General features: G+C 38.1%; 1 protein-coding gene across 1 annotated transcript in view; it reads left to right on the top strand.

The window, feature by feature from the left end:
* Positions 1-6,560: 6,560 nt before the first annotated feature.
* Positions 6,561-26,914, top strand: part of LOC117095600 (putative uncharacterized protein ENSP00000383407) — a 56,306-nt gene continuing 35,952 nt past the window's right edge. Inside the window, exon 1 of the mRNA XM_033232177.1 lies at positions 6,561-6,690. Coding sequence (XP_033088068.1) covers positions 6,568-6,690 — 123 coding nt within the window. The 5' untranslated portion in view covers positions 6,561-6,567. The remainder of the gene's footprint in view (positions 6,691-26,914) is intronic.

The following is a 26,914-nucleotide window of genomic DNA, read 5'->3' as shown; positions in this document are numbered from 1 at the left end:
AAACTATTTTTCAATAAATATTTTCAAATTTTTTATGTCCTTCTCAATATCTTTCATCAATATCTTATAGCTTTTGTTATAGAGATCTTTCACTTTGGTTAATTCCTAGAGATTTAATTTTATGTGTGGCTAGCATAAATAGGATTACTTTTTAATTTCCTTTTTATATTGTTCCCTATTCTCATAGAAATGCTACTGATATTTGTATGCTGAAATTGTATCCTGCAACATTACTAAATTTGTTTATTGCTCTAATAGTTTTCCTGTGGAATTTTTAGGATTTTCCAAATATAAGATCATATCATCTGCAAACAGGTATAATTTGACTTTTTGTTTCCAATTTGGATGCCATGTATATCTTTCCTTGTCTAATTTCCCTAGCTAGGACTTCCAGTACTATGCTGAATAACACTGGTGAGTCATGTTGTATTCCAGATCTTAGAGGAAAGGCTTTCATCTTTTCCCCAGTCAGTATGATACTAGCTGTGGGTCTGTGTATTATGTTGAGGTATGTTCCATCTAAATTCAGTTTTTTTCGGTATTTTTTTTTTATCATGAAGGAATGTCAAATTTTATTAAATGATTTTTTAGTATAAATTTATATAATAATATGGTTTTTAAACGTCATTGATATGATGTATCACATTGATTGATTTGAATATGTTCAACTATCCTTGCATCCCTGGGATAAATCTCACTTGGATGATGAATGATCTTTCTAATATATTGTTGAATTTAGTTTGGTAGTATTTTGTTCAGGAGTTTTGCATCAATACTCATCAGAGATATTGGCCTGTAGTTTGTTTTGTTTGTTTGGTTTTGTTTGTTTTGGATGTGTCTTTGTCTGGTTTTGGTATCAGAGTAATATTGGCTTCATAGAATGAGTTTGGAAGTATTCCCCTCTCCTCCACTTTTTGGAATAGTTTGAGTAAGATTGGTGTTAATTCTTCTTTAAAGGTTTGGTAGAATTCAAAAGTGAAGCTCTCAGGTTCTGAGCTTTTCTTTAGTGGGAGATTTCTTTTTTTATGGCTTTGATCTTGTAACTTGTTATTGGTCTTTTCAGGTTTTGGATTTCCTCTTGGTTCAATCTTGGTACTTTGTATGCATCTAGGAATTCATCCATTTCTTCTAGATTTTTAAATTTATTGGCATATAGTTGCTCATAGTAGTCACTAATGATGCTTTGAGTTTCTACAGTATCAGTTGTAGTGTCCACTTTTTCTTTTCTGATTTTATTTATTTGAACCTTATCTCTTTTTTTTAGTCTGTCTAAAAGTTTGTTAATTTGGTTTAACTTTTCAGATAAACAACTTTTTGTGTCATTAATCTTTTGTATTTTTTAAAAATTTCAATTTCATGTATTTCTGCTCGGACCTTTATTATTTCTTTTCTTCTACTAATTTGGCGTTTGGTTTGCTCTTACTTTTCTAGTTCCTTAGGATGCATTGTTAAGTTGTTCATTTGAAGTTATTCCTCTTTTTTGATGTAGTCATTTATAGCTATAAACTTCCCTCTTAGTACTGCCTTTGGTGTATCCCATAGGTTTGGGTATGTTTTGTTTCTATTATCACTTCTTTCAAGAAATTTTCCAATTTCCTTCTTAATCTCTTCATTGACTACTGGTCACTCAGGAGTGTATTGTTTAATTCCCATGTTGTGTAGTTTCCAAAATTCCTATTCTTATTAGTTTTTAGTTTTATTCCATTGTGGTAAGAGAAGATGCTTAATATTATTTCAATTTATTTCATGTTTTAATACTTTTTTGTTTTACATATATTTTATGCTTGAGAATGCTACGTTTTCTAGGGAAAAGAATATGCATTCTATAGCTTTTGGCTGAAATGTTCTGTAAATATCTATTAGATCAATTTACTCTATAGTGAAGATTCAGTCTGATGTTTCTTTGTTGATTTTCTGTCTAGAAGATCTTTCCTAAGCTGAAAATGGGATGTTAAAGTCTCTAGCTATTATTGTATTCAGTCCTATCTCCCTCTTTATCTCTAAAAATATTTCCTTTATTTGCCTGAGTACTCCAGTGTTGGGTGTATATAGATTTAAAATGTTTATATAATCTTGCTGAATTGATCCCTTTATCATTAAATAGTGACCTTCTTTGTCTCTTCTTACAGATTTTGTGTTGAAATCTATTTTATCTGATATAAGTTTAGTGACTTCCATTCTTTTTTGGTTTTCATTGGCATAGAATATCTTTTTCCATCCCTTTATTTTCTCTCTTTCTGTGTGTGTGTGTGTGGTGTGTGTGTGTGTGTGTGTATGTGTGTGTGTGTGTTTTGAGAGAGTGTCTCATTCTGTCACCCAGGGTGGAGTGCAGTGGTGTGATCTTGGCTGCTCACTGCAACCTCTGCCTCTTGGGTTCAAGAGATTCTCCTGCCTCAGCCTCCCGAGTAGCTGAGATTATAGGTGTGTGCCATCACACCTGACTACTATTTGTATTTTTAGTAGACATGGGGTTTCACCAGGTTTTTCAGACTGGTCTCAAACTCCTGACCTCAGGTGATCCATCCAGCTTGGCCTTTCAAAGTGCTGGGATCACAGGTGTGACCCACCACACCCTGTCCATCTATATGTGTTTTTATAGTTAAAGTGTGTTTCTTGCAGGGAACCGATTAATGGATTATGTTTTTTCATTCATGCAGCCTGTCTATGTCTTTTGATTGGAGATTTTAGTCCATTTAAATTTAATGTTATTATTGATAATTGAGGACTTATTCTTGCCATTTGTTACTTGTTTTCTGGTCTTATCTTCCTTCCTTCTCTCCTTCCTGTCTTTCTCTACTGAAGGTAACTTTGTCTGGAGACATGGTTTAGTTTCTTGCTTTCTACTTCTTGTGTATTCATTGTATGTTTTTTGGTTTGAGTTTACCATGAGGTTTGCAAATATTATGACTCATCATTTTAACCTGCTAACAACACTATTTGCATAAACAAACAAGCAAAAAGAAAACTAACAAAAACTCAATACATTGACTTTGTCTCCCTGTTTTTTTAACTTTTCATTGCTTCTATTTATGTCTTATTGTACTGACAGTGTCTTGAAAAGCTGTTGTAGTTATTATTTTTCATTGGTTCATTTTTTAGTCTTCCTACTTAAGAGTAGTTTACACACCACAGTTAGAGTGTTATAATATTCTGTGTATTTCTGTGTACTTACTATTATCAGTGAGTTTTGTACCTTCAGGTGACTATTTATTGCTCATTACTGTCCTTTTCTTTCTGTTTGAAGTACTCCCTTTAGCATTTCTTATAGGACTGGCCTAGCATTGTTGTTGAAATCTCTCAGCTTTTGTTTGTCTGGGAAAGTCTTTATTCCTTCATGTTTGAAAGATATTTTCACCAGATACATTATTCTGGGGTAAAAATTATTTTCCTTAAGCACTTTAAATATGTCATGCTACTCTCTCCTGGCCTGTAAGGTTTCTACTGAAAAGTCTGTTGCCAGACGTATAGGAGTTCTATTGTATATTATTTGTTTCTTTTCTCTTGTGGCTTTTAGAGTTCTTTCTTTATCCTTGACAATTGGGACTTTGATTATTAAATACCTTGAGGTAGTTTTCTTAGGGTTAAATCTGCTTGGTGTTCTATAACCTTCTTGTACTTGGCTACTGATATCTTTCTCTAGGTTTGGGAAGTTCTGTCATTATCCTTTTGAATAAACTTTCTACCCCTATCTCTTTACCTATGTCCTCTTTAAGGCCAACGACTCTTAGATTTGCCCTTTTGAGGCAATTTTCTAGATCCTGTAGGTGTGCTACATTGTTTTTTGTTCTTTTTTCTTTGTCTCCTCTGGCTATGTATTTTAAAATAGCCTGTCTTTAGGCTTACTAATTCTTTCTTCTGCTTATGCATTCTGCTATTAAAGGACTCTGATGCATTCTTCAGTGTGCCAATTGCATTTTTCAGCTTCAGGATTTCTGCTTGATTTTTTTTTTAATCATTTCAATTCATTTGTTAATTTATTGGATAGAATTCTGAATTCCTTTTCTGTGTTATTTTGAATTTCCTTGAGTTTCCTCAACACATCTATTTCAAATTATCTGAAAGGTCACATATCTCTTTCTCCAAGATTGCTCCCTGGTGCCTTATTTAATTTACTTGGTGAAGTCCTAATTTTCTGAATGGTGTTGATGCTAGTAGATGTTCTTTGGTGTCTGGGCATTAAGGAGTTAAGTATTTATTCTAGTCTTCACTGTCTTGGATTATTCGTAGCTGTCCTTCTTGGGGGGACTTTGCAGATATTTGAAAAGACTTGTGTTTTGTAATCTAAACTGTGTCTGCTTTAGGGGATATCCCAAGCCCAGTAGCACTGTGGTTCTTGCAGATCGAAGTACCTCCCTGACGGTTTTTGACCAGATATGGGAGATTCTCTGGATTACCAGTCAGAAACTCTTGTTCTCTTTTATGACTTTCTCCAAAACATACAGAGTCTCCCTCTGTGTTATGAGTTACTGGAAGCTGGAGGTGGAGTGACAGTGGCACCCTTGTAGCTACCACTACTGTGACTGTGCTGGGTCAGACCTGAAGCCAGCACAGCACTGGGTCTTGCCCGAGGCCTGCTGTAACCACCCCTTGGCTACTGCCTGTGTTCACTCAAAGCGCTGGGGCTCTACAATCAGCAGGTGACAAATCCAGTCATGCCTCTGTCCTTCCCTTCAGGGCACTGAGAGCCCCCAGGCCCTGGGTGAGTCCAGAAGTGTAGTCCAGGAGTCAGGGACTAGAGTCTGAAACCTTAGAAGTCTACCTGGTGTTCTATTGTATTACAGTTGAGCTGACACTCAAATCACACCATCCTTCCCACTCTTCTGTCCAGTTTTTAAAGACAGAGGAACCTCACTCTGTAGCCACATCACCCTAGGTACAAGGAGTACTGTGAGACTACCACATATGTTCTCTTAAGGCTCAAGGTCTCTTAATCAGCTTTTTGTGAGTGCTACCTGGCCTGGGACTTACCTTGCAGGGCACTGGACTCCCCTTTGGCCCAGGGCATGTCCAGAAATGCCATCCAAGCATGGAATAAGAGACTACAAGAGCCCCGTTGGTGCTTTACCCCCATGTGGCTGTGCTGGTACCTAAGATTCAAGATAAAGTCCCCTTTGCATTTCCCTCTGATTTTCTCAAACAGAAGCAGTTTTGCTCTGTAGCCACCACAGCCAGAGTATCTGGGTATCACTGCTGGCTATTCAGGGCCCAAGTGCTCTTCAGTTAGCAGGTAATGAACACTGCCAGGACTGAATCCTTTCCTTCAGAGCAGCGGTTTCTTTCTGGCCTAGGGTTGCCTAGAAATGTCATCTGGGAGCTAGTGCCCAGAGCAGGGGTACCTTATGACTCTCACCAGTGCCCTATTAGGCTGTGGCTGAGCTGGTACCTTAGATGCAAGACAAAGGTCTCGCTACACTTCCTTCTCTCCTCAAGCAGAAGGAAGGGGTCTCTTTTGGAGCCTCAAGATATGCAGCTTGAGGTTAGGGGCAGGGTGATGCCTGCACTCCCTTAGCTGCCCCAACCCGTATCTCAGTGTGTCACATGTCCCTTCAGTCTACAGTCTCTGAGCTTAGTTCACACTGGGACGCCTACAGGAGTTGCAGTCCTTGTGCCCTAGACTGCCTTTTGAGTTTACTGGAGACACAGAGTGCTGTAGCCCTGGGTGGCAAGGTTTGCAGGCACTCAAGTTTGGACCATTGCAATCAGAGATTCCCTTCTGGCTAGGGCTGGTTTAAATGCTCCCTCTATGGCTGGGCATCAGTTGAGTTTGGTCTGGGTTTTTTTATTCTCTAACAGGACAGCACTAAGTTCGATGCCTCACAATGGCTGTGTTCTCCCTTCTCCAGAGCCCAGAGATGCTCTCCACATCAGGCTGCAGGTGCCAGGGTAGGGGAGGAGTGGCGTTGGAGATTCGGGACTGTTTTTTCTATCTCTTCAGTGCCTCTTTTAGTGATTTGATGTTAAAACCAGGTACTAGGAGTGTTCACCTGAATTTTGATTCTTATGAGGGGGTAGTTTCTCTGTGTAGATAGTTGCACCTTGCTGTGGGGAAATGATCACCGGAACTTTCTATTTTGCCACCTTGCTTCACGTCCTCTGCCCTAGAAACTGCTATTTTACAGTTGAGAAAACTAAGATCAGCAGATTGTATTTCTTATAAAAGGAGGTGGTACCAATTAGAGACATACATGTAACTCAAATCTGTGACCAACACAGTTTATTGGTGTTTCAAATAGGCATTTATTTAGTTTCTTGAACTTCATGTCTTCAACATACCTCTTGAGGAATTCCCTCATTGTGTATCCGCCTCTGCAACACTTAGACTCTTGTGTAAATTCTTGGCTCTGTAATAATGGTGGGAACAATAATTCCTGACTGTGTAATAATTCTTGGCTTTACTGTATTGTTCACTATTGAAAATTAGCATACTGTAAACTCTTAATCATATCCCCAGGATAATTTAAATAAAGTACTATATAAAGGTGGGTGGATAAATTAGGTATCTTTTCAAGGAAAATTATTATTCTGTTATTCCTTGACTCATAAATCTCCCTGTTGCAGGAAGGCTCTATGGATAGCTTATATGAGCCGATCCCAGAGCAACAAGCTAACCAAGAAAACAAGTCTAGCAGAACTGATTCTCCTATCCCACCCTTCGGAGAGAGTGAACAAACACCGAAAAGTCTCTTCGTGGTGAGTGAAGCATTAACCGGAGTGGATTTTTTTTCTCTATTATAGATCTAGAATCTCTTGCCTAATGATACCTGTTAATGCAGCAAAAATTCACTATTCTCAGAAGGTTATTCCTTTAGTTTTTGATTTTCTCTTTCTTGTTATCGTTTTCATGATTTTGGCTTATTAAAATGACCACCATTTATTGAATGTGCACTGGATGATGATATAAGTTAACTTAATCCTCAAAGCAACCTTATGACTATAAATAATTATATCATTTTCTAGATTTGGAAGTTGCAAGAAAGAAAGGCAAGATAAGATACTAAAGGCTATAAACTAGTAAGTGTTAAAGTTGGCATTTAAACAGATATATATCTGAATCAGTGGTTTCTGGCAAACCAGGTGGTGGTTGCAGGGGAGACCTAGATTGATAGCATTTGTCAATTTCCACCGTGTAAATGCTTTACCATGGCCAATTTCAAGCTACCCATAGTTTAACTACAGGTTTGCAGTATCTGAATATTTAGTTAATAATTATCTCAAGTGCTGATTCTGGCACATCACTGGCTGCTTTCAAAGTTTATGCTCTAACCACTGTAATAAACTGTTTCTTGAATTTATGAATACACACCATCATTTCTAAAAGGTAAGTGTTAGAAACATGCAAATGCAAATTGTTTTGTGAATTATCTTTAAAATTGCTAGAGATAGAGTTCTCTGCATTACACAGAATCGTACCTGCCCCTGTTTAACAGTGCTGGCTATCCTAACTCTTAGGCAATTGACCTGTATTTCAAATACAGTCAACCCTTGAACAACATGGAATCAAGCTGTGCAGGTCCACTTATATGCAGATTTTCTTTTGCCTCTGCCACAACTGCTCCGATTCCTCCTCCTCCTCCTCCTCAGCCTACTCAGTGTGAAGATGACAGGAATAGAGACCTTTATGATGATCCACTTCCACGTAGTGAATAATAAACGTGTTTTCTCTCACTCATGTTCTTATTAACATTTTCTTTTCTCTAGCTTACTTACTTGTAAGAATACTCACACATTAAATAAAATATCTTTTTTTTTTTTTTTTTTTTTTTTTTTTGAGACGGAGTCTTGCTCTGTCGCCCAGGCTGGAGTGCAGTGGCCGGATCTCAGCTCACTGCAACCTCCGCCTCCCAGGTTCGCGCCATTCTCCCACCTCAGCCTCCTGAGTAGCTGGGACCACAGGCGCCCGCCACCTTGCCCGGCTAATTTTTTGTATTTTTAGTAGAGACGGGGTTTCGCCGTGTTAGCCAGGATGGTCTCGATCTCCTGACCCCGTGATCCGCCCGTCTCGGCCTCCCAAAGTGCTGGGATTACAGGCTTGAGCCACCGCGCCCGGCCAGAAAATATCTTAATACATATAATACATACAACATACAACAAGTGTATTGATTGATTATTGATGTTATCAGTAAGTCTTCCAGTCAACAGTAGGCTATTAGTAAAGTTTTTTGGGAGTTAAAAGTTACATGAACATTTTGGACTACATGGGGCGTCAGCAACCCTAACCTCCATGTTGTTGAAGAGTCAACTATAATTTCATATATATGAACTTATTTTACTTTTGTTGTGGCTTAGGAAAATATAAAACAGCCTATGCCTACTACAGAAAAAGAGCATCCATATACTTACAGATTTAGATGCCACTTCCTGTCCTTATAATCACACTTTTCCAGTTAACACACAAAAAATCATTTTTTCAGTGCCTTATTTTTGTAAGGTAATATGTGTATACATGAAATTATTTATGTTTATTCTCACAACAATTTTAGAGAGATTTAGAAAGGTGGAAAAGGTTAGATAACTTGTCCACTCAAAAAGAGGATGCACCAGAATTCAAACTCAGAGCTTTTTTGCTTCAGAGAAAGGGTAACAACAAATTACTTTTAAGTTTTGCACTTTCCTTCACACATATCTATTTTGTTCTTTGAGTGTATTAAAAACAGCTTATTACCATAGCTTCCAAAGTTTTGGCTTCTTGAAAGCTTGGAACAATTAGAAAGCAATGTTGGAAAGCAAGTTTAATAATAAATCTCAGTAACATAAAAATAATACAAAATATTTTTTTAATACAGTGGAAACTCTTCCCTTAACTTTACACCTTTTTGAACGTCCCTAAGATGCTGGTATTGCTAGATATGCATAAGAGGGAGCAATAATATTTTGCACATATTAATGTAAGAGAGATAAACCATTCATATGGAGGCTGTCAACTGACACTGCAAATTGTTCATAAGCATTTTCACCCCATAATTAAAAAGAAAAATTGAATAGGCTGAAGAACTTGAAGATATTTTCTTAAATGTGTGAATTTAGTAAACATGCATAAAAAACGAACCATTTCATGGTCAACTAGTCTACTAAAATTTTTTCAATCTTCATTTATATTGCAAAAGAAGACCAGAATGATAAAAACATGATTTCAATTGCTATAGCTCTGTCTCTCTCTGTAATTTCTCAGCATTTAATTAAAAATATATGTATACATACAAACATGTATGTATGTATACATGCATACTGAAAAGTCAGTTCAACCCTTAATTTCACCTTTTAGTTGTTGAATTATGCCATTCCCATCAAATTATTATTAACACTTATTATATTCCTAATGAAAATTATTTCACAACTTAGATGAATAAAGTCATTTTTTTAAATAATTAAATCAAAATATTTTAAGTACCTGCTTTCTTAGTATCCCCAGTTAATGGTTTGGAGCTTTTCTAAATTTCCTTCTCAGCCTTTGAGGAATAGATTTTTTTTTTTCTTTTTCTCCTGGTATTGGCACTTCCTTCCCCCATCTTAATGTAAGAAAAAAAAGTTTCAGACCTGACTTAACAGTACCAGAAACAAATATTATTCCATTTGGACTCATTCTTCAGAAATACACTGAAATCACCCTAAAGCTAATGGAGTTCTGGCTCAAGCTCCCAGTCCTCAATCCGGGTATCTGTAACCTTTCCAGAGAAGAGAGGTACTCCCCAAATCTCTAGAACAAACCTGACAATACATCTATTTGTTATGGAGGAAACTATAGCCCATAATAAAAATAATGTCAGTTGCCACATGAATTGAAAAGGAAAATCAAAATGAGAGAAGAATCCTTGGTTTTCCTTATAAAATATATTATTTATTCTTACGTACTAGGAATTTTACCCTTTGGATACCACTACTTTGAACATAGTGGGAGTTCCATAGATGAACATAAGAGAACGTAAGATCATCAATATTCTCAGGGAGATGATCCAGTGTAGCTCATATGTATAATTATGGGTAGTAGAGGCATTGAACAGAAAGAGGTTTATTTGGGAGTTTTAAATGAAGAACATCATACATCATCATAAATATCTAGTTTGTATTTTAATTGCAATTTTAGGAAGGATTGATAATGGATGGCTTGTCCAAAGAGAAACCAATTTAAGATATGGGACATTATTAAATGTTTAAAAGAGAAATAATAAGTGACCCACTTGCAGTATATTAGGAAAGGCATAAGTGTTGGAGGACAACTGCCAAAAACTAGCAGGAGGCCGGGCGCGGTGGTTCAAGCCTGTAATCCCAGCACTTTGAGAGGCCGAGATGGGCGGATCACGAGGTCAGGAGATCGAGACCATCCTGGCTAACACGGTGAAACCCCGTCTCTACTAAAAAATACAAAAATCTAGCCGGGCGAGGTGGCGGGCGCCTGTAGTCCCAGCTACTCCGGAGGCTGAGGCAGGAGAATGGAGTAAACCCGGGAGGCGGAGCTTGCAGTGAGCTGAGATCTGGCCACTGCACTCCAGCCCGGGCGACAGAGCGAGACTCCGTCTCAAAAAAAAAAAAAAAAAAAACTAGCAGGAGTGAACAAGCATGAGGCTAAGTAAATGTGCTGAAAAGAAAATAAGGTAACATATTAGTCTAAGGACTGATCAATCCATAATGTTATTTTAAATGTAGCCTGTAACTGCTTGATTCTGTATCTATTTTAGTTCCTCCTTATGTCTGAAGCTAAATAAGTATTTGAATTAGAAAAAGTGAGAATGCTACGGTTCGAATGTTTCTCTTAAAAAGTTCATGTGTTGGAATTTAAACCCCCAGTGCAATCATACTGACAGGTGGGGTCTTTAAGAAGCAATTAATAGATCATGAGAGCTCTAACCTACAAATGGATGAATGTCGTTATCGTCAGAGTAAGTTTGTTCTAGAGAGTAGGTTTGTCATAAAATCCGAGTTTGGCCCTCTCTTGTTCTCTTGTTTTGCCCTCTCTTGCTTGCCCTTTTGCTTTCTGTCATGGAATGACACAGTAAGAAGGTCCCCACGAGATGTGGCCCCTCTGTTTTGGACTTCTCAGCTTCCAGAACTGTGAGCCAGTAAATTCCTGTTTGCTATAAATTACCCAGTCTCAGGTATTCTGTTACAGCAACACAAAACAGATTAAGACAGAGAACATAAAATGTTTGTATCTCTGCCAATTTGGGGTTAACTGGATCAAGTCTGAATTATCTGACTTGCTGTCTATATTGATTGAAGTAAGCAAATAATTGTCAGTTTTCCACTTCATTTTATATCTCATAAATTGATAGAAAACTTGAGCCTTTTAAAAAATGTGCTTAAATGTGGGTCAAAGGCAATGCTCCTATTATTCATATCTTGTGCATAGTTGTCATTCAATAAATATTTGTAAGCTAAATAAATGGATCAGTGAAGGTTCATTACTCAAGCTAAAGAAAGTCTTAATAATAATGGAGAACCAATGATGCAGCGGATGAAATTGTCAGCTTTGGAGTTGAGCAGTTATGGATTCTCTTTCTAGTTTTGTCGCTTAGAAGCTATATGACCTTGGAAAGTTGCTTAAAGTCTTGCAGTCTCCATTTCCTTACACTGTAGAACAAGGTGAGTAATGTTCTGTATAAATTTGCCAAATTCAATTGTAGAAAACAGAATCAACTCTTGCTACTAGAAGCAGGCAGGATTTAGCATAGAAGTTAGAGAACCCTCAGAAGGGCTGATTTTCATACTCTAGAGCAGGGACTGAAAATCATAGCCTGAGGCAGCCTGTAATTGTATCATGCAAGAACTAAAAATGGGTTTTATATTTTTAAAAGTATCTTTAAAAACAGAAATAAGGCCGGGCACGGTGGCTCAAGCCTGTAATCCCAGCACTTTGGGAGGCCGAGACGGGCGGATCACGAGGTCAGGAGATCGAGACCATGCTGGCTAACACGATGAAATCCCGTCTCTACTAAAAATACAAAAACTAGCCCGGCGAGGTGGCGGGTGCCTGTAGTCCCAGCTACTCGGGAGGCTGAGGCAGGAGAATGGCGTAAACCCGGGAGGCAGAGCTTGCAGTGAGCTGAGATCTGGCCACTACACTCCAGTCCGGGCCACAGAGCGAGACTCCGCCTCAAAAAAAAAAAAAAGAAAAAAAAAAACAGAAACAAAAATAAAGGAGACAATAAAATGCAATAGAAACTGTGTCTCACAAACCTAAAATATTTCTATCTGACTTTTCACAGAAAAAGTTTGCTAACCCCTGCCCTAGAGCTACACAGTACAACTACAGGTGGCAACTGAGTACTTGAAAAGTGGCTAGTCCAAATGCAGATGGACGGCAGGCGTAAAATATATAATGTGTTCTAAAGACTTCAAATAAAAAATGACTAAAATATAGGTTATTAATAATTTTGTAATGATGATTTGATGAAGTGATAGCATTTGATATATTTTAGATAAAAAGGAAATTTTGCTCCTTTCCTTTAACATGGCTACTGGAGGTGACCTCCACTTTCACATCCCACTTTCCAAATTTCACATGGATGCATATAATCTGCCAAGTCTAAATCATATCTGCTATCCAAGCTTTGCGGGAATGTATATAATGTGGTTTTTAGCCTTCTGGTTTTTGCATAGAGAAAGACACACCAGAAGGTACATGGGGGAATGTTAAGGGGAAGATCTACTATGTCCACCACTCTCTCCTCTCAGGGTCTTTAACCCTTATTATAAGTGGTGTCACTACACTCTAACCAAAACACACACAGACAAAAACAGTGCTGTCTCACCACTAGAACTCCTTTGTAGTATATGTGAAGGATGGCTGGCTTTCAGAAGGTGACTCTCCTTTGTCTCTAGAGAATATAATTTGTGTTAAGCTGGTCCCAGGCGCAGTTTTATGATAACATTTAAAATGAGTTGGATATAACAATGCCTCTGCAATACTTGGGTCCTGTAAACTGTTAATAGATTAAGATCTTTTTTTTTTTTTTTTTCAGTTAAGATACAGGCAGATGACCAAAGAAAGCAAGATTACTTAATCACATTATTTTAGAGAATAAATCACAAACAAAAGAGTTGATACACAAAATTGCTGCTGCATCTTCAGGCAGATGACATTCTCAATAGCAGCTGAGTTTAAGGATTACCTGAAGACAAACAGATATCCAAACCCCGTCTTGGAGCTATTACAATTACAGCAGCCCTGTCCATTGGAAATATAATGTGACTCACACATTTTAGTTATTCTGGTTGTCAAAATAAAATGTTTTAAAAAGAGAGACAGGTTAAATTAATTTTAATAATATATTGAATTAAGCCAATATATCTAAAGTATTATCATTTCAACATGTAATTAATACAAAATTAATGAGATTTTTGTATCCTTGTTTCTAAACTAACACTTTGAAACCTGATGTGTATTTTATAGTTAAGAGCACATTTCAGTTTAGATGCTGAAACTTCAGTGGTTAAAGTGCAATCAGTCCCAGCGAAAAAATCTCACCTTTGGTTTTAAATTAAAATTAAATTAAATTAAAATTCACTTTCTAAGTTGTATCTGCCACATATTAAGTACTCAATAGCCACTTGAGACTATGGATGGCTGCCATATTGGATAAGGTAGTACTGAAGGCTTGGAATTGCTGATGGTGCAGAGGCATAAAAGTAATCAGAAAATATCAATTCTCCACTTCACTTAGGGAAGTACAGATGTTAAAGTACAAAAATGTTTGATGATAGGCAATTAGTTATATACTTTTCGAAAGAGCATAGATGTTAAAGTATAACAATACTTGATAATAAACAGTTATACACTTTTTGCTTGTTTGTTTGAGACAGAGTCTCACTCTGTCGCCCAGGCTGGAGTGCAGTGGCGCGATCTCGGCTCACTGCAAGCTCTGCCTCCCGGGTTCAAGCGATTCCCCCACCCCAGCCCCACCCCACGCCTTGGCCTCCCCAGTAGTTGGTACTACAGGTGTGCACCACCATGCCCTGCTAATTTTTTGTATTTTAGTAGAGACAGGGTTTCACCATGTTGGCCAGGATGGTCTCAATCTCCTGATCTCGTGGCCTCGTGATCCGCCCGCCTTGGCCTCCTAAAGTGCTGGGATTACAAGCGTGAGCCACTGCGCCCGGAGGGTTACACACTTAGAGATACAATTATAGGAAACACATCAGTTTACCAATGAGGAAGCTGAGATTAGTGACTTGACTGCAGTGACAGATGGAGGCTAGGCTGGAGTTCTGGATCCCAAATAGTAGTCCTGGTTTTTGGTTTCTCTGCCACAAGCGTAACATGTGTGGTGGCAGTGGGGTGGGGGGTTACGTGCATGCACGTGTACACAAGAGTGAGAGAGATCAAGCGGGGATGATTAGAAGAGTGTCTTTTTGGGAGATGAGGAGTGAGGAAGAGGAATCCTTGGTAGGAAAAATAACCCAACCTTATAATATATGTGCTAAATATATTCTGATATCTAGAGAACATAGTGAAAAGAACTTGAGATGGGTGAATAGACTTACATTTTATTCCTGCTCCCAGACTGGGAACTGTGTCTTTGGGAATGTGATTGAACTTCTCTCACCCTAAGTTTTCTGAGCAATAGAATATGGATAAAAATTTCTGTCTCTTGCAGAAAACCAACACCGCATGTTCTCACTCATAGGTGGGAATTGAACAATGAGATCATTTGGACACAGGCAGGGAACATCACAAATCGGGGCCCGTGGGGGGTGGGGGCCTGGGGGAGGGACAGCATTAGGAGCAATACCTAATGTAAATGATGAACTGATAGGTGCAGCAAACCAACATGGCACATGTATACCACCTATGTAACAAACCTGCACGTTGTGCACATGTACACTAGAATTTAAAGTATAATAAAAACACAAAAATCTGTCTCCTGGTTTACAGTGAGCATCAAATGTTGTAACCCACTTTAAGCACCTGGTATGGTGTATGTTAATGATCATCACCTTTCCTTCTGCAAACTGCCACACCAGGGCACAGCAATCTTTTAATTTAGTACCCTTAATTAAATGACTTTTTTTTTTTTTTGAGACGGAATCTCGCTGTGTCGCCCAGGCTGGAGTGAGTGGCGCGGTCTCGGCTCACTGTAAGCTCCGCCTCCCGGGTTCCCGCCATTCTCCCGCCTCAGCCTCCGAGTAGCTGGGACTACAGGCGCCTGCCACCGCGCCAGGCTAGTTTTTTGTATTTATAGTAGAGACGGGGTTTCACCGTGTTAGCCAGGAGGGTCTCGATCTCCTGACCTCGTGATCCACCCGCCTTGGCCTCCCAAAGTGCTGGGATTACAGGCTTGAGCCACCGCGCCCGGCCAATTAAATGACTTTAAGTCAAACTCTCACTTAATCTTGGATGTTATTTTAAAATAACTGCTTAAAATAATTTGTAATCAATGCTTCTTATCTAAAAGTATTGATTTTTACTGGACAAGAAGAAGCAACAGGATTTATTGTTGATGTGCATTAGAAAACCCAAGATTTTAATCTCCACAAGTCACCTCAAACACCTAGGTGTAGTGCAGTGTTTGACAATTCAGCCTTAGACTTCCCACCAAATGTAGACAGCTGTAAACAAGAACATCTATTGTAGTGGTATTTTTTCACCTACTAATTCATATTTCAGGGTTTTCTTTTCCTTTTAATTTTTTTGTTAAATTTTTTTCACTTTAAGTTCTGGGATACAAATGCAGAACGTGCAGGGTTGTTACATAGGTATACATGTGCCTTGGTGTTTTGCTGCACCTATCAACCTGTCATCTAGGTTTTATGTCCCACATGCATTAGCTATTTGTCCTGATGCTCTCCCTCCCCTAGCCACTGCCCCCTAACAGGCCCTGGTGTGTGTTGTTCCCCTCCCTGTGTCCATGTGTTCTCATTGTTCAACTCCCACTTATGAGTGAGAACATGTGGTGTTTGGTTTTCTGTTCCTGTGTTAGCTTGCTGAGGATAATGGCTTCCAGCTTCATCCATGTCCCTGCAAAGGACGTGATCTCATTCCTTTTTACGGCTGCTTAGTATTTCATGGTGTATGTGTACCACATTTTCTTTTCCAGTCTATCATTGATGGACATTTAAGTTGGTTCCATGTCTTTGCTATTGTGAATAGTGCTGCAATAAACATAAGTGTGCATGTACCTTTATAATAGAATGATTTATATTCCTTTGGGTATATACCCAGTAATGGGATATGTGAGTCAAATGGTATTTCTGGGTCAAATGGTATTTCTGGTTACAGATCCTTGATGTATCACCACACTGGCTTTCACAATAGATGAACTAATTCACATTTCCACTAACAGTGTAACAGTGTTCCTATTTCTCCACATCCTCTCTAGCATCTGTTGTTTCTTGATTTTTTAATAATCACTATCTGACTGGCATGAGATGGTATCTCATTGTGGTTTTGATTTGCATTTCTCTAATGATCAGTGATGTTGAGCTTTTCTTCATGTTAGTTGGCTGCATAAATATCTTCTTTTGAGAAGTATCTGTTCATCTCCTTTGCCTACTTTTTAATGGGGCTGTTTTTTTTTTTTTTTTTTCTTGAAATTTGTTTAAGTTCCTTGTAAATTCTGGATATCAGACCTTTGTCGCATGGTAGATTGCAAAATTTTCTCCCATTCTGTAGATTGCCTTTTCACTCTGATGATAGTTTCTTTTGTTGTACAGAAGCTCTTTAGTTTTTTTTTTTTTTTTTTTTTTTTTTTTTTGAGACGGAGTCTTGCTCTGTCGCGGGGGCTGGAGTGCAGTGGCCGGATCTCAGCTCACTGCAAGCTCCGCCTCCCGGGTTTACGCCATTCTCCTGCCTCAGCCTCCGGAGTAGCTGGGACTACAGGCGCCCGCCACCTCGCCCGGCTAGTTTTTTGTATTTTTTTTTTTTTTTTAGTAGAGACGGGGTTTCACCGTGTTAGCCAGCATGGTCTCGATCTCCTGACCTCGTGATCTGCCCGTCTCGGCCTCCCAAAGTGCTGGGATTACAGGCTTGAGCCACCGCGCCCGGCCTGAAGCTCTTTAGTTTAATTAGATCCCATTTGTGAATTTTAGCTTTTGTTGCAATTGCTTTTGGTGATTTCATCATAAAATCTTTGCCCATGCCTATGTCCTGAATGATATTGCCTATGTTTTCTTCTAGGGTTTTTTTTTTTTTTCCTTTAATATAGTTTTGGGTTTTTAAATTTAAGTCTTTAATCCGTCTTGAGTTAATTTTTGTCTAAGGTGTAAGGAAGGGGTCCAGTTTCAGTTTTCTGCATATGGTTAGCCAGTTTTCCCAGCACCATTTATTAAATAGGGATAATGATAATAATAAAATTAAATATTTAAAAATACAAGTTTAATTTTTTATATACTTACTCATCAACATTTTATACTGATAAAAGTCACTGGAAAAATTGATTAAATTATTCCCAGCTCCTAGATGTTAATGAAAAAGTAATATAGCAGATTCAAGCATAGTTTCAAAGACAAACAATATGATATGTGTCTAACAGTTGGTTAGAGCTCAGCACTAATGAGGCCAAGGTCAGGGGTTAATCCCCTCATGGCTAGTTAGTTTTGTTCTATTTCATAGTCAATGGCAGCATCCATGACCTCAGGTAGCTGACTTGGATATGCATGCTATTGATCATTAGGGAGTCTGGGCTGAAGAATAGAGGGCACCAACAGAAAGCCATTGCCCATTATGGGAAGAACAACTGAAGGGTAGAACTACCCTGCTCCATTTGTCCATGAAGATTTTCTTTTGCTACAATCAGTACTAGGCCACCAGGTATAATTCTCCACTTTCAGCTTGGGATAACTTATCAGACAATAGTAAGAGCATTAAAATAGAAAACTGAGTTCTCCTTCTGGCTTGGTTTCTAAATAGAACTTGATTAGTCATTACCCAATCCAGAACCCAGTTTTTACCTCTAAAAACTAACAGAGTTAGATCAAATATTTTTTAAGGCCCCTTGCTGTACTAAAATGGCTCCATAAATACATTTAAGATTTTTTATTGGAGTGGAGGGTTGTCCAACATTAAACTCTATGACTTTCCTTTTGCTACTGCAGAAGGCAAAATTTTAAGAGGACCTCAATGAACCCCACTGTATTAATCAGGGTTCTCTAGAGAAACAGAACTAATAGGGTGTGCATGGTGTGTGTGTGTGTGTGTGTGTGTGTGTGTGGAGAGAGAGTGAGAGAGAGAGAGAGAGAGCAACATCTAGACTGGTGTTTCACTAAATATCTGGGTACTGTGGCCTAGCCATGTTGACACATAAAACAAATTAACCATAACATCTGCCTTTTGGTATTTATGTCCTTGTGTAATCTTCATCCTTGCATGTTACTTGATTCCAGTAGAGAATGGCAAAGGTGACAGGAAGTCGTTTCTGTGATTAGGGTACAAAAGACTTGCTAGCAGACTGCCTCTGTTGCCTTCTTGTTTTGCACACTATGATGAAGCCAGATTCCACTCCACTTGGAAGAGACCCACATGATAAGGAACTAGGAAAGGCATTCAGTCTATAGCCAGCAATGAAGTAAGGCCTCCAGCTCAATAGCCTTCAGGAAATTGAATGCTGCTAACAATCACTGAGTAAAATTAAAGGAGAATCCTTTCCCTAGCTGAACCATCAGATGAAACCTTAGACCTTTGGGCCAACAATTGATTACAATCCTGTAAGTGACCATGGAACAGAGAACCCATCTAAGTCAGGTCCATATTCTTAACCCACAGAAACTCTGAGATAATAAATGTGTATTTTTTAAGCCATTAAATGTGGGAGTAATTTGTTGCACAACAATAAATAACTGATACAGGAACTAAAATTAATGTGACAAGATATTGATCACGGTTATTTGCAGATAAACAAATGAATGCTAGTTAATTTAAGCAGAAAGGAATATACTACAGGTTATAGAAAGCCCAGAATTATTGGGAACTGAAAACACATACTCTAAGCTTGCAGGAATTACGCCGAGAAGGCACACTATAAACCAGCCACCAAAGATTGCTGCTGCTTCTATCACAGTCAGGAAGTGGCCAAATCCAGAAGCTACTACCACAGTGGCTGGCTCCAGAACCACACTCTCTCCACTGAAGTCTGTGACCTTAAAAATAGATACACACACCTTGCTGTTTCCCTATGTTAGGTTTTATATCAGTGTCTTAAGTTCGCGTCTGTGATACATGTGACCTAAACAACATACCTTATTCTAGTAGCAAGAGAAGTTAGAAAATGTGTTTCTTTCCTTCCTTCCTTTCCTTTTTTCCTTCTTTCCTTCCTTCCTTCCTTCCTTTTTTCTTCTACTTCTCTTTTCTCTTCTCTTCCTCTTCTTATTCTTTCTTCTACACATTGATTTTCAGATCAATGAAAGACAGATGTCCACTTCAGCAAGAAAATATATATTCAAAATATCTCGAGAGTAACACAAGTAACTGTGATTAAATTCTGATTTATAAGTATCAAGCCTAACTTCTATAAGAATCCCCAGAAGGAATTCCTAAAAATAATGCAATACAGTAATTAGAAGCACAAAATTTGGGGGAGGAAGTCAAACAAACATTATAAAAATCCCATCTTGGGTGGGGCACAGTGGCTCTTGCCTGTAATCCCAGCACCTTGGGAGGTGGAGTTGGGCAGATCACAAAGTCAGGAGTTTGAGACCAGTCTGGCCAATATGGTGAAACCCTGTCTCTATTAAAAATACAAAAAATTAGCCGGGTGTGGGGGTGGGCACCTGTAATCCCAGCTACTCGGGAGGCTGAGGCAGGAGAATGACGTGAACCTGGGAAGCAGAGCTTGAAGTGAGCCAAGATCCTGCCACTGCACTCCAGCCTGGGGTGACAGAACAAGACTCTGTTTCAAAGAAAAAAAAATCCCATCTTGGACAAGTTCCTTAAACTCTTTAAGCCCTTGTTTCTTCTCCTATAAAATGAGAAAACTATTTGTGACTTAATTATCAGGTGAGAATAAAAAGTGACAATGTATTTTATACTATTAGCTGGAAGACTGGGACAAAGTAAATAATCAATAATCGGTGTTAACTCTAAGTACATAACTGTGGTTCGTAGTTTAATGGTACAAGTCCCATGAAGAGCGTGAGATTTAAGGTCAGCTTAAAAAGGAAGAACTAGAGTTAAAAATGATGAAAGAGAGGTGTTTAAGATGTTATCACTGCACAGTGTCCCAGAACCTTTCAAAAAAGGTCTTAAAAAACCACTTAGAGTCTAGTGTCTTATAAATGGGTAAATGGACACATTGAAATGTGACATGTCATCTTAGAATAGGTGAGTAATGGAGAAGTCAAAGTAGGTGACTCCCAAGTTGGTATTCTAACCACTTAACTGCATTTCTTACTTGACTTAAACTATTAAAATTGAGAGTTTTTTGTTCTGTCTTATATTATCATCAGCATTGACATAGCTATTAATAATATAGACACTAAAGGAAGAAAATGAGATTAACAATGGCATCCATCAGCTAGGTCTTCATCAAACTATGAACAAGAGAAGTCAATGTCAAAACAGTGCACGTAATCCTTTTCTTGACTTTGAGATTGTATAATGACTCATAGCAAGCCAATATGTAAAACATAGATTACGTTGACTAAAAAGGCTGCACTTTTCCTTCATTTTTATTGTTTCCTGTTATATCTATGATTACATACAGCTGTTCTTCTGCCACCAGTTCATACATGAACACCTTTTGGTAGTTTTAATTGGTTCCCTCCCGTAAATAGAGACTTATGTTAAAATAAAATGAAATCAATAGATTAAAGTTAATTGTGCTCTGTTCTTTTTTTTATTTCCTAGGCTTACGGGAGAACTACTAATTGAATCTGATGAAAGCCATGGTTATCTCTTTAATCATTTAAAAAAAAGCTGTAAAGCAGAAAAGCCCGTTCCTACTTTAATTTTCTCTTAAAAGCATTTGTCATCACTACTGACATTGGACTGAACTACTATAGATCAGGAACCATGGACTGTTTCTACAGAAAGGGATTTTAAAGTTCTTGTTTATCAGCCTTCGTTTTATACATGGACACCTGATTGAGCTCTGAGAGGGTTCCTGGGTCTTGTCCAGTTTAGTAGCAGCCCTGGGAGAGCAAGCCAGGTTCTGGGGTACCAGTTCAGTGCTTTTCCGTTGCAAAGATGGAATTTGACATTTTTACCCATTGGATTTCCTATCACATTTTTGTGCAAGTTTGTTTGTCTTGCTCTTGTTTCATTCGTGGCTATGAAGATTAAAGAAGATAATAAGTGGCGGGACGCATGGCACTTAGTAAACATTAGTTGTTCTTTCCCTTTCTAAAACCTTGTGTAAATATAATTTTATAAATCACATTTAAGGATACTTAAAAGAGCTCTGTTTTAAGACATCTGGAAGGGAATCTTTTTGAAAAGGAGGAATCTTTTATAATGCAAATAGCCATCCCCTAGGTAACCTGTTTTGCCATCCTGGATATTTATAGTGCTCTGAGAAGAGTTTGTTGCTTTAGGATTGATATAAAGTTCTCTTCGCACACTAGTAGACAAATGGCAAAGTTCGTGCAATTTACCAGCTCTCTTCCTGATGGATTATGGCCCCTGTGCATTCTCCAGACACTATAAGCTACAGGACCTGCCCTGCGATGAGAGGCTGTGTGTGGATGCTGTACACCACCCTCTTAGAGAAACCAGAATTCATTAGCTGTATGAGGTTGTTACTTGAAGACAGGAGCTGAACAGGCTGGCAAGAAAGCCTTACTTTTCCCATCAGAAAGAGCTGATTGTTGCTTTTCCTTCTTCATTTTATTCTCACAGCAGGATAAAATCTTTTTTCCCTGAGAACCGTAACGTTATTACAGTAATATGCTTGGGTGGCAGGCGGGGGGGGGGGGCTCTAATGCACAGACTGCCACCTAAATTCATTGGTTCCTGAAGTGCCCGCTTTTAATTAAATGTGCTGTCATAAATTGCTGGGCATTCTCTGATGATGATGATGGCATCTACAAAATGATTAATACCTTTAAAACACATCAGTGTGCTGTCTACATACTTGTCTTCAAATAGTACTAAATCATTAGTATTAGTGCTTGAAGAAGGGTGTTCTTTCTGAGATGTTTATTTAGTAATGACATGTGGTATTACATTTCCCTGCATTTTTGTAGCTAATCTCCCTTCTGGCCAATAGTGCTGCTTTGTGAAATTTCTGACCTAGATGATAGGTTGATTTTGTATCTATGCCATCAAGCATAGAAGTAGTATCATGTAGTAGTGAAGACACTACGCACAAAACCCTAGTTTTATCACTTACTAGTTGTGTGAGCTTAGGCAAGAATATTGACTGCTCTGTGTCTCTGTTTACCTATCTATAAATTGAGGTTAACTGTAATAGTATCAATCCTACAGATTGTTGTGAGGATTAAATTAATTACTACACATAAAGCATTTAGAACTATGCTTGATACTGTATGTATTCCACTGTTATTATTCTGCAAATATGTAAAATCAAGAAATCACAAAAGGGATAGGATTTTATCCTTGTTGTTCTTAGTAACTTGCTTTTTAACTGACTGGACTCTGATATTTACCAACATTCCCCTTCGCCATAGTGATCTCATTCATAACTTGGGAGACTTCTCCATCATTGGATTTTTTCCATACATTTGCAATCAGGTATGGAGGAAGGCAGTAGGACTTCTTCACATTTGTGATCATTTGTTACTAGTCACATAAATCTTCTTGTTTTGAGAATACAGTTGATAGTTCAATATGTATTTTTTCATCTTTCTGATTGCCTTAGATCCACTGAAAAATTAGTCTATTAACTTTGAAGTTTCATAATCATCCTCTTTGCCATATCTCTATTGGAATTTTAATAATGAACTGTCATGTCTTCTTTGAATATCTGCAGGAACTTTGTTCAAACATAGGAAGCCAAGAAATGTCCAGAGACATACTTATTCAGTTTGCGTGTGGCATTCTTGGAATCACTGTATTTTAGTATTAATATAACCATTTTAATTATGCAAGTGAACAATCTTCATTTTTGCAAGAGAATGAATTAAACAAAATAGAAATTAAATTAGCTTATTTTAATAGGAATTTATATGTGTTTTACATATTTACATATGTGTTTGTACCCATGTTCAATTCACTTCATAGAATTCAAAATCAGAATTCTATGTAACTATTGATAAACAATTTATCTAACGAGAAATATCATCTATATGTATCTCCAATGTGTTTGACATCATGTAAGGATTTTATATGTTAACTCATTTAATCTTCAAAGCCAAAAAAATGGAATTTAAAAGGATTCTGAGATCAACAGTCATTGGTGATAGATAATTGAGAGAAAGACTACTTGCAATTCTTTTTTGCATCTAAAACAATGAGGGGCACATGAAATGCTACCTTAAAATATGACACATTGGCATACTGAATGTATTAGACCATGTTCACACTGCTATAAAGAAATACCCAGAACTGGGCAATCTGTAGAGAGGAAAGAGGTTTAATGGACTCTTAGTCAAACCGCTGTGAGGGAGGCCTCAGGAAACTTATAATCATGACAGAAGGGGAAGCAGGCAGAAAGTACCTTCTTCACATGGTGGCAGGAGAGAGAAATGCTTGTGTAGGAGGAACTGTTAACCACTTATGAAACTATCACATCTCGTGAGAACTCACTGAGCATCACGAGAACAGCATAGTGAAAACCATCCCCATGACCCAATTCCCTCCCTCTAAGTTCCTCCCTCAACACCTGGGGATTACAATTCAAGATTAGATTTGGGTGGGGACACAAAGCCTAACCCTATCACTGAGTATCTTAAAGTCAAGGAACTGAAGAAAACAGCAGAAGCAGGAAGATATCTCTGACCTTCTCTTGCCCCTTCTCTCCTAAAGTGGACCGTAGAAACTGAAATTTCTTTTTTTTTTTTTTTTTTTGAGACGGAGTCTCGCTCTGTCGCCCAGGCTGGAGTGCAGTGGCCGGATCTCAGCTCACTGCAAGCTCCGCCTCCCGGGTTCACGCCATTCTCCTGCCTCAGCCTCCCGAGTAGCTGGGACTACAGGCGCCCGCCACCTCGCCCGGCTAGTTTTTTGTATTTTTTTAGTAGAGACGGGGTTTCACCATATTCGCCAGGATGGTCTCGATCTCCTGACCTTGTGATCCGCGCGTCTCGGCCTCCCAAAGTGCTGGGATTACAGGCTTGAGCCACCGCGCCCGGCCAGAAACTGAAATTTCTATTGCCCCTTTCTCCCCTGAAACAGGCCATAGAATTATAATTCCCCCTCTCTCCTTCTACCCTGAATCAGGCCATAAAATCTAAGAAGATCACGTCTCTGAATTACCCTCCCCTTCTCCTCCTCTGAAGGCTCTCTAATGACAGGTATTCTGCCCTATACTCAGAGAAAAGGGATGTCACACAGAGAGACCAAGAAGAAGCTGAACAAACAGGCCTTGCTAAATTCCCTCCAATTTATTACTATCAGATCATACCTTTTGTCCTCCAATCATATTTCTGCATGGCAATTCAAAAAAAATACACTTTTCTCTGAGTTTTAGAGTCTTCATTTCTGAAGGTTTATGCCACAGAAAACTTTTATTAAATAACTGTATATTATTTTCTCCTGCTAATCTCTCTTTTGTTATAGGAATATCAGCCATGAACTTTGTGATAGGTGAGGAAAGAAATCTTTTCTCCCCTACAACAGTGTCTAGTACATAGTAGATGTTCAATAAGTGTTTGTTGAATAAAATGTGAATGTAGAAATGAATGACTTGTACAATTCTAAAAGAAAATGTATTAGAAATTTTTTAAATCCACCAGTATTTAATTAAGGTAAAGCACAATATGCTTGATCCTAAATGAGTCCATTTATCATTTTGAGCCTCAAGTTTTTCATTTTCAAATCAAAGTTTCCATCAGCTCTACAGTCTTAAAAATTCACCATGGGATTTGCATCATCAATTACTGCCAGTCAGTTTTCTCTGGTGCAGAATCACCTTTCACATTTCTGTTAGCTAGGCAACAACTCCTGACATATTCACATTTTTCCTTTTGACTTTGTAATTTGAAAGTGAGGTTTAAAAACCAATAAAGCAAGAAACAGGCACATATTAGGCTCAATCCCAAAGGATAGTCATCTGTAACCTCTGCATGAGAATAGAAATATATTTGATATCTACAATTTATCTCTTCTTTTAAGGTACATCTTCTCTTTCTATTTTTTAAAACTTTGACCTAATTTTATACATGGAGGTGCTTTTTTCTTAGAGCCTTCCCTCATTTACCTTAAAAATAACACAGCTTGGAAATGTTTCTTAGTTTCTATTGGTTGATTTGTAATAATTTTTCTACGTTTCACTTTTTAATTTCAAACAATTGCTAGGGAGAAAAATAAAATTAAGCCACACATTCCCTAGTGAATGAAAGGTAAGACAAATGATTACTGCCTAACTTAGGGGATACTGAAGTGAAGGCTAACAGGAGTAAGTTTGATCTGGTATTCATGGCAAATGTCAAATTAATGGACTAGACATTTATTTCACTGAAATAACTGTCTGAAGTGGTATCTTCCTTTTGGAATTCAGAGTAGAACACACACACACACACACACACACACACACACACACAGCTGTGGTTCTAAAAATAAAACTGCATGTAGTCTTTCTTTGACTTGCCCCTCTAGGAATAAAGTACCCAGGGTATGAACTCCAATGTACGTGACAGTCTGCTTATGTAAGCAGCAGTCAGAATTGAAAGCCATTTACATTTTCCACAGCTGCTTTGAGTCTGGTATAAGCAGTACTAAAAATTGCTTAACCAGTTCAATAGTAATCTACAACTAGGCAACACCGAGGGAATAGACCTATTATTCTAATTAAGTAGATGTTGGCCTGTTTAAGTAATCCCTCTTCCTCATATAATCACACTCCAGACCCACATTTAATGTGCTTGACTCTCCCTACCTTGTAGGAAGCAGGTTGCCTAAGGAGAACTACACTAACTCTTTCATCTTAATAAAGATTAAAAAGAAGTTACTGCTCAATTTTTTGCCCAAAATATATTTACAAGAAAGTCTTTTAACAAAATGTCCCAAATCTAAACAGATTCATCATGAGGAAAAATTGGATGACCCCCATTCCAGTAAAACCAGAACAAAGTGGATAGTCCCTAGAGAATATTGTGACAACATGTATAGTAAAAGTAACCAATCTCTATTTGTGGTCTTAGGAAATTCTTTTAATCTCAGTCCAGATGTCTCCAAACTTCAAACCAGAAGCTAATTATGTTCCTCTCACCACAATCAGCTGTTACAAGTGTTTAAGCTTTGTAGCTAATTATATTAACAAAAGCTTCACTCAGGTGATACAGGAGACTGTGTTTGCGTAATACTTCTTCTTTCCAGATTCAAACTTCTCTTGCTCAATTGCATATACATTTTGTGAGTCATCTGGAATTAACCTCTTTGATAGCAGAGGCAGAGGAATGCTGATATAAGAAGTTGATTCCAAAATACTGTGACTTGAATAATTAAAAATGAAAAAGTATCGAATGTTTCCCATATTCCTTATTGCAAATCTTGTCTATTCTCACAAAAGGTACACTCTGTTCTGAAGAGAGCAGCATTCATAATCCCAAGAGATTTATCTAAACCCATACGACAAACTAATGAGACTCAGAATGATGGATTTTGACTATTAAGACATATTTGGTCCCGATTGCATAGACTGTGGAGCATGGAACTTTCTTGTTCTTTCCTAGTAAGTTCCAAATATATATAACAGAAAAGCACTACTACAAAGATGGGTGGCCGTCCTCTTTCCTCACGATTGTCACAAAGCTTGTTAAATGTATGTGGCTACTGATTGCGGGGCAAGGAACACAATTAGCTTCTAATCTGAGGTTTGGAGAGAGCTGGCTCAAGACCTAAACAATTTCAGAAAAAGACCTTGAATAGAGA

The sequence above is a fragment of the Trachypithecus francoisi genome, unplaced genomic scaffold (assembly GCF_009764315.1).
Source record: "Trachypithecus francoisi isolate TF-2019V2 unplaced genomic scaffold, Tfra_2.0 Lachesis_group14, whole genome shotgun sequence".
In the NCBI taxonomy this organism is placed as follows: Eukaryota; Metazoa; Chordata; class Mammalia; order Primates; family Cercopithecidae; genus Trachypithecus; species Trachypithecus francoisi.
Note: the sequence above shows the minus strand (reverse complement) of the source record. Positions and strands in the feature narration are given on the sequence as shown.